Here is a 7,175-nt window from a genome sequence, read left to right as displayed (position 1 = left end):
CAAGCTGTAAGTGCAAATCACTTACATTGCTGATAGATTTATGCAAAGCTTCACCGAGACAGTGCCGCTATGAAGAAAAGATCACAGGAATAAAGGGAAACATTCAGAAATCAACTAAGTAAAAGAAAAAGGGATAAAGAAGGGAGAGTAAAACATAGAACATTAATTATAATTTGTTCAGGGAAAAATAAGTTGAAAACTAGCTGGAAAAAATTACGAATACATTGCTTTGACTTAGTATATAAACTACTGAACACAGAGCAGAATGATGCATTTTCCTGTGTAATGTTTTGAACGTACAGGATAGCATTATTTCTTCAACGTAATGTTACTAGATACTCATATATTCCGCAGCTGAACACTTTTGAAATTATCCAACTGTTTTCTTTATGGCAAACAATTTTGGGAAGAAATCATTAAGAACACCCATTTGCATTACTATTAGAAAAGATGTTACATAAGGACTCAATCAACAGTCAGCTGTGTCTCTGAAATATCACAAGCATATTAAACGCATAATATTAAAGATCACATTTCACTGCTAAAGGGCAGAAAACTAGTTTAGTTTGCAATGAAGATATATTAAAACACTTCTCTTATTTTTCTCAACATTCAGAATGAGATGGGTACATAAAAGACTCCTCCTGAAAGTCTGCAGCAAAAAATTACTTAATGTACCACTCATACTAGTGTTGATTGCTAATGAAAAGCAACAAATAAAAACATATTGCCAAGTAAATGTTCCATATGAAATATTATTGATCACACGAATCATATACATCATTCATATATATATATATATATACACATACACTAAAATGCCTGTGTGTTTATATATATATGAGTGGTGTAGATAGGCATACACACACACGCACACAACAGTCATCAGAAATGAAGCGAGCGCAATTTCAAATCCAGCACGACCAATTTCCCCTTTTGGCACGGTGCAGTCAAGAAGATGGCTTTCTCTGGGAGACAGCAGGTATTTTGACACCAGCTTGGAAGCCTATAGCTGGGAACTTTTAGAGAATACTTTGTCAAAATACAAAAAGATGACATTATTATTATTCTTCGTTCTCCTGAATCTACAAAAAGGTACAACATAAAAATACGTTATTGTGCAATATCCAAAGTGATCTTATTAGAATTCTAAGAGTTACAAGCAACAATTTTCTATGCAAGGGAGTAACACTAGGAGGCATCATACTCCAGCAGACAAGACAACAAACTGGCATCTAACAGCTCCAATCTCAACACCGGATTTCGACAGTGCCCATCTGAACAAATCCACTTATTTTCTCTGTGCTTCTTTTCCCATCTCTCTGGTTTGTTTAGGGGGGAAGCTATTGAGAGCAGGAATGATCTCTTGCTAAATAAATGTTCAGTTTCTAGAATGTCTCGGACTTAAGGGATATATCTAGGCACCACTGTAGTACAACTAAGAAATATTTAGATTTCACACTTGAAGCAGAAAGGTTAGTAATGTTCTACACTGAAAACAAATTCAAAGTAAAAACACTTTTGGGAAGCTGTATTCTGAGGTCTACCCTATCAAAAAAGCCATTTAAGAAAGCGAGAGTTGCCCCTGCTGCTTGCAGAATAACGGATTTCTTCCACCAAGAAAGAAACTGGTCTTGCTTTGCCGTCAAACTGATCGTATAACTAAAAGTACTAAGATGGAGTAATCATTTTAATACATGTGATTTCACCAAATTTAAAAGTTTTCCAGAGATCTGGAAAACCGATGGAACTACAAAGAACTTTTGGTGAAGGTTCTGCACTAAAACTCTCCAGTTAAGTTCAGTATTTAGATTTGTCACAGGTTTCTTAGGCTACCTCACCCAAAGCATTCCTTCTGCAACCCACATTTCCTGATTGTGGAACGACAACAGTAATTATCTTGTGCAAAAAAATTATCTATTAAATGCTGAGATCTTATTGGCAAAAAGAAGCCCATGCACAGACCAAAAAAAAGTTATTTTTTAATAAAGTTGAACTTATATATTTGACATTCCTATGTGTTCTATGGACACACAGCCATGTTGAATATACAGTAATGTCCTGGTTTCAGCTGGGATAGAGTTAGTTTTCTTCTTAGTAGCTGGTAGAGCGCTGTGTTTTGGATTTAGGATGAGAATAATGTTGATAACGCACTGATGTTTTGGTTCTTGCTGAGCAGAGTTTACACCAGTCAAGGACTTTTCAGCTTCTTGTGCTCTGCCAGGTGCACAAGAAGCTGGGAGGGAGGATAGCTAGGACAGCTGACCCAGACTGGCCAAAGGGCTATTCCATACCATATGACGTCATGCTCAGTATATAAGCTGGGGGAAGAAGGAGGAAGGGGGGGATGGTCGGCGTGATGGCGTTTGTCTTCCCAAGTAACCGTTACGCGTGATGGAGCCCTGCTTTCCTGAGGATGGCTGAACACCTGCCTGCCCATGGGAAGTAGTGAATGAATTCCTTGCTTTGCTTTGCTTGCGCGCGCGGCTTTTGCTTTACCCATTAAACTGTCTTTATCTCAACCCATGAGTTTTCTCACTTTTACTCTTCCGATTCTCTCCCCCATCCCACCGGGGGGGAGTGAGCGAGCGGCTGTGTGGTGCTTAGTTGCTGGCTGGGGTTAAACCACGGCAAGTAACTACAGCTTATTGATTTTTAACAAAACTTTAAATGCACAAGTACTTTATAAATCTGGAAGTATCGTATCACTATTCAAAAGCATTTAATTATAGGACAGTTAGCTAAACATTAGTCCTGGAAAAAGAGACTGGAAAAGATGATTTAGGAGTCAATCAAGAAAACCTTCAAGTGTGAAAAGAGTAAATTAGAATTATATAGGCTAGTCAATTGGTATGGGAGCTGCTTCCAGCAAAATGTGTAGCAATATAATCAGATGCAGCTCCATATGGAAAACTATGCACGACATTCAGAATGGAGAACTCCAAAAGAAGTCTGGTTGAAGTATTATTAAGAAAATCCATAAAAATTCAAAACGTCCTCATGACTACTTCCACAGCAAGGTCCATGATCTGGGGAAAAAGTGATGAGACCCAAAAAGAGCGCAGGTATAATTATTACTCTCTGTATTTCTATGATGGGGAGAAGTGATGAGAAAAAAAAAAGGGAGAACGTGGGTTTAACTATCACTCTATTTCTACAGGTTGGAATTCAAGATTATTGGTTTGTGATATTATTGTGGTACGAGAAACCCTTGTTCCATTCTTTTTGAAATCAGGATTCGCAGATATAGGATGTACAAAGGAATTTGTTTCTTGGAAGTACAGGAACTTCTGAAAACATGTCTTTATTCAGTCTATATGTATTAGCTATCCTGCTTTTACTTGATTCTACTGTCTCATTTTTCAGTAGAAGTATTGTCTTCTCCACCCTCAGCGTATGCACAGCTAAGCCTCAGATGTAACCACGAGAACTCCCTCGTGACCCAGAGGAACAGCAAAGAGGCCGCTGCATCTTCAGAACCCACTGATCATTGCGGGCTACTCAGCAGGGCCAAAAGACCTTGCATGCAGTACATGGGGAAAGATCTGTATTCCCACCTCTGTTTCAACATCTCTCCTAAAAGCGCTGAGCTTTCAATTTAGTTGGGTCAATTTGTGTTGTAGGAAAGCACAGATTTAGAGATTTGAAACTATTCAAGCTTTGGGTTTGCTAACTGTAATGAAGAGTCGCTCGTGTTCCCATCACGACAACTGCCACAGGCGCCATACTTGGTGATCAAACGGTGTCATTTCCCTCAAGAAGGAAATTTACTGCACCACTGACATTTTCATTCAGTTGCATTGTTTCTTGCAGGATGTCAGCTTATTGGATGCGTGGAACGTCTCTCATTTCATTGTTTCTCTTGGCTAAAAATTACTTTCAACCAGATCGCAGAGGCTTGACACTGAATTTCAGCATCAGTCTTCATGTCACCCAAAGATGTAACACTTTTTCTCACTGATATTTCAATGTCAATTGTGTCAAGATCTGACTTTGGTATACGGTTTACTGAATTTTCAAAATACTGCTGGCAACAGAAATTCTTGTGTAATACCCGAGACCCTAAGTGGGGAAGGTCCAACTTTATCTGCTGTATCAAAGCAGATCTAGATTGCTACGCAGTCTTTGCCTCATGTTAAGAATGACCTCCAACAGATGCTGCTTACCTTTCTGAGGAAGAAAACCTATGTGCATCCATCAGATGTTAGTAAAAGAAACTGGTTTCCGAGATGCCTACTGAAGAAGCTGAAGGGACCGTCAGCATAAGTCCATTTTATCCAGCTAATATTGACAACAACTACCCCACAACTCTCCCTCGAGATACGTCTCTGGTTTGAAGAGAAAGACTGATTTGTCAGCAGACGTACTGCCTCTGGCTGCGCAGCGCTTACGCGACAGATGACTCTGCAGAGATTTGGAAAGCAGCTGTTTCCTACGACAACATTTTGTACTTGGCTTGAGGCTTGTGACATGCTAGGAATGGAATGGTTGCATCAAAGTTTGCCCTCTCTGGTAAGAAAAACCAGCAATACAGGGCTCTAAAGGCTGCTTTTAAAGTTTTTGGAATAATACTAGAGCTTCATTTCATTTTACTTATTTGTCATAATGCTGTCAGGATTTTAAAGATTATATATGCATCTTGGCTAATCCCTCCTGGAGCACAGAGGTATCTGCCAAGAAGTGCTCTTAATCTAAAATTTTATTCATCTGCTGAATCTCAAACAAATTTTGCCCCACCTAATAAGTTATCTCTCATTCCTCCCAGGGTCCACTGTTTTTATTGGTTTTGAACCTCTGCAAAAGCTACTTCAGCAACTACCTTCCGGAGCAAAGAGGCTAAGGGTAATGTTTTAAAACTAGATTCTTGCCAGAGTCTTTATCTTACATTTAAGGGAAAAACATACAGATATAGGATTAAAATTTTATTTGGGGAATGGTATTACCATCGGATTTGTCTTAGATTTCTATTTACCAGTTTTGGAAGCGTAAACTTAACTCCAAATACTAAGTTAAACTCTTTTCTGACTCATGCATCATTAATTACACGCTGTACTAAGAATTTAATGTTCTTTTCATCCATTGACAGGTAGAATTAAAAAGTCTTTCAGTCTCCTCCAGATTTACTAACTCAAACATTGCCAAACAAAAAGTGGTAATATTAAATTCCAATTAGAAGCTTATGATCAGAGAGACAACTTTCTTTGGATATGAAGATACCGTAATTTCAAACATCGGCCTAGACGTATTTTTACATTTAATTAAACACAACACCATGAGAGAAAAAAATTAAATGAAGAAGAAACCAAAAGAGAGATGAAAAAGAAGTCCAGTAACACATTTATTCTTAAACAGAGCAACAAAGCTAACATTTGTTAGTATTCCTACTGTATCCTACTGAAAATACTTTGAAAACTCTGATTTGTTCTGTTGCTTTTGTTTGTCTGTATTGCTGAGTAGCTCTTAATTGTAAATGGTCTTTAATGAATTTCCTCTGTTACGTTCAGAATCTTAAACAAAGAGTAAAATAATGAAGAGAGCAGAGTACGGGCTGAATGGGCTCACCACAGCTAACAGCTCAGAAAAAGAGATAGTACAGCTGAATGTTAGGCATTTGTTTTCATGTTCAAGCTTCAGACAAAACCGCAATGACCAACGTGGATAGAACAAATGCGCCAACCAATCTCCAGGATCACATCTCTGCATAGAACAGGGAGCCCGGGACAAGAGGGATTCTTCATTGAGAAGTACAGACAGTCATGAAACAGGGGGAAGCACCCTCAATAGACGGCCCTCGGAGGGCTGCAGTGACTCTGGGTTACGTGATTATTCACATGCTCATGTACAACAGTTTTTGACTGGCTTAAAGCATAGTTTTCCCAGTTAGAATACAGGAGTACTGATTCCTTAAATCAGTGGTGAGAGGCAGGATGGCTACAGACACTGGATCTAGGCAGAAACTCCCGAAGCTCCCCTGATTCTCCGTGAGGCCCACAGGAGTTGCAGCACAGTCCCATTAAGACCACAGTTTTGAGAGCTGTAGTCACTTCTGAAAAGTTTCTAAGAGCTGCAGAAAGTGGTGCCCCTTTGGAAAACAACAAATATCTGCAGATGAAAGAAGAGACATAAAACCTTACCCTGAACTGCATTCCAGGTGCCTTCCGCTCTTTCCTCCCTTGTTGGTATGGATTTTTCTTTTTATTCTTTTGGATTTCAGCATTTTAGATTTCTAAGTGCTTTTTAAATCTTGCCCAAAACCCTTTACCATCCACTAGATGTCATGGTAGCCTTACTAGTATTATTGAATACAAGAATGACCAGAGAGAATTAGGATGGAGAAGTTACTTGAAATTTACTTCTCTGTGTGTGACAGACAAGCTTTTACACAGTGTGTTCAGGACTATATCAAGTGACAGGAAGCAAAACAAAGTGATTCTGTGCGGGAAGTTAATCTCCTTTCTTTCAGGAAACTGATACGGGGTACGTGCAGGTTATTTCTTGTAGAAATTTCCAGCATCCATTCGACAGAAAATCTTCTAAAACAAGGATTGCCCAGGCCGTGCAACAGGCCAGTAATCCTTGTGCTGGGGAAAGAAAGGAGCGTTTCCCGATTCTGCTAATGTGGATGCACGTCAGCTCTGCGATAAGCACCTCCACACAGGCAAATACAGGTGGAGCAATAACTGCCCTTGGGTAGAAGCCTGGTCAACAGTCCTTTACAGATATGCACAGGAGCTCTGTGACTTTTCTACAACGCTCCACTTCACGAACAAGAGTATACTCAGTGGCCAGGGTTTTAAGATTGAGCTTGAAATTTTCTAAAAACTACAATTTGAATCATGTCTACATCAGAAGGAAACAGTTACATTTTTATATAAATCAAAGTTTCTCATATTTACTTTGACAGTTTAAAAAGGAAAACACCATCATAGAAACAAACTCTGAATAGGAAACTTATACAATTTTTTCACAAAAGGAGAGAATCTTTGCAGCAGGAAAAATAAACAACAGCTACCAAAGTGTATGTAGTATATTTTTGTCCATTCTCACTGCACTACTTCTAATATTTCCATTAATAGAAGATGGTATCTTCGTGTGCGAAAAGTTGACAAAGTTAGAAAGAAGAACGTCACACTAATGCTTGGTCACATAATAGTATGAAGCTATATAAGAATGGA

General features: G+C 38.8%; 1 protein-coding gene across 14 annotated transcripts in view; it reads right to left on the bottom strand.

Annotated features, from left to right (window-relative positions):
* The window catches only part of FAM184A (family with sequence similarity 184 member A), a 79,533-nt gene that overhangs the window by 19,517 nt on the left and 52,841 nt on the right, over positions 1-7,175 (bottom strand). For 11 of the 14 annotated variants that reach the window (XR_015708197.1, XR_015708196.1, XR_015708195.1 and 8 more), the window contains exon 10: positions 26-67. The exons of the other annotated variants lie outside the window; for them this stretch is intronic. Coding sequence is in view for 8 of the 11 variants with exons in the window: in XM_087774637.1 (XP_087630763.1) it covers positions 26-67 (42 nt within the window). In the remaining 3 variants the exon portion in view is untranslated. The remainder of the gene's footprint in view (positions 1-25; positions 68-7,175) is intronic. 14 annotated transcript variants of the gene reach the window in all.

This window comes from Nipponia nippon, unplaced genomic scaffold (genome assembly GCF_047370975.1).
Source record: "Nipponia nippon isolate SJK-2023a ecotype South Korea unplaced genomic scaffold, ASM4737097v1 scaffold_4, whole genome shotgun sequence".
NCBI lineage: Eukaryota > Metazoa > Chordata > Aves > Pelecaniformes > Threskiornithidae > Nipponia > Nipponia nippon.
This window is presented reverse-complemented; position numbering and strand designations above follow the sequence as displayed.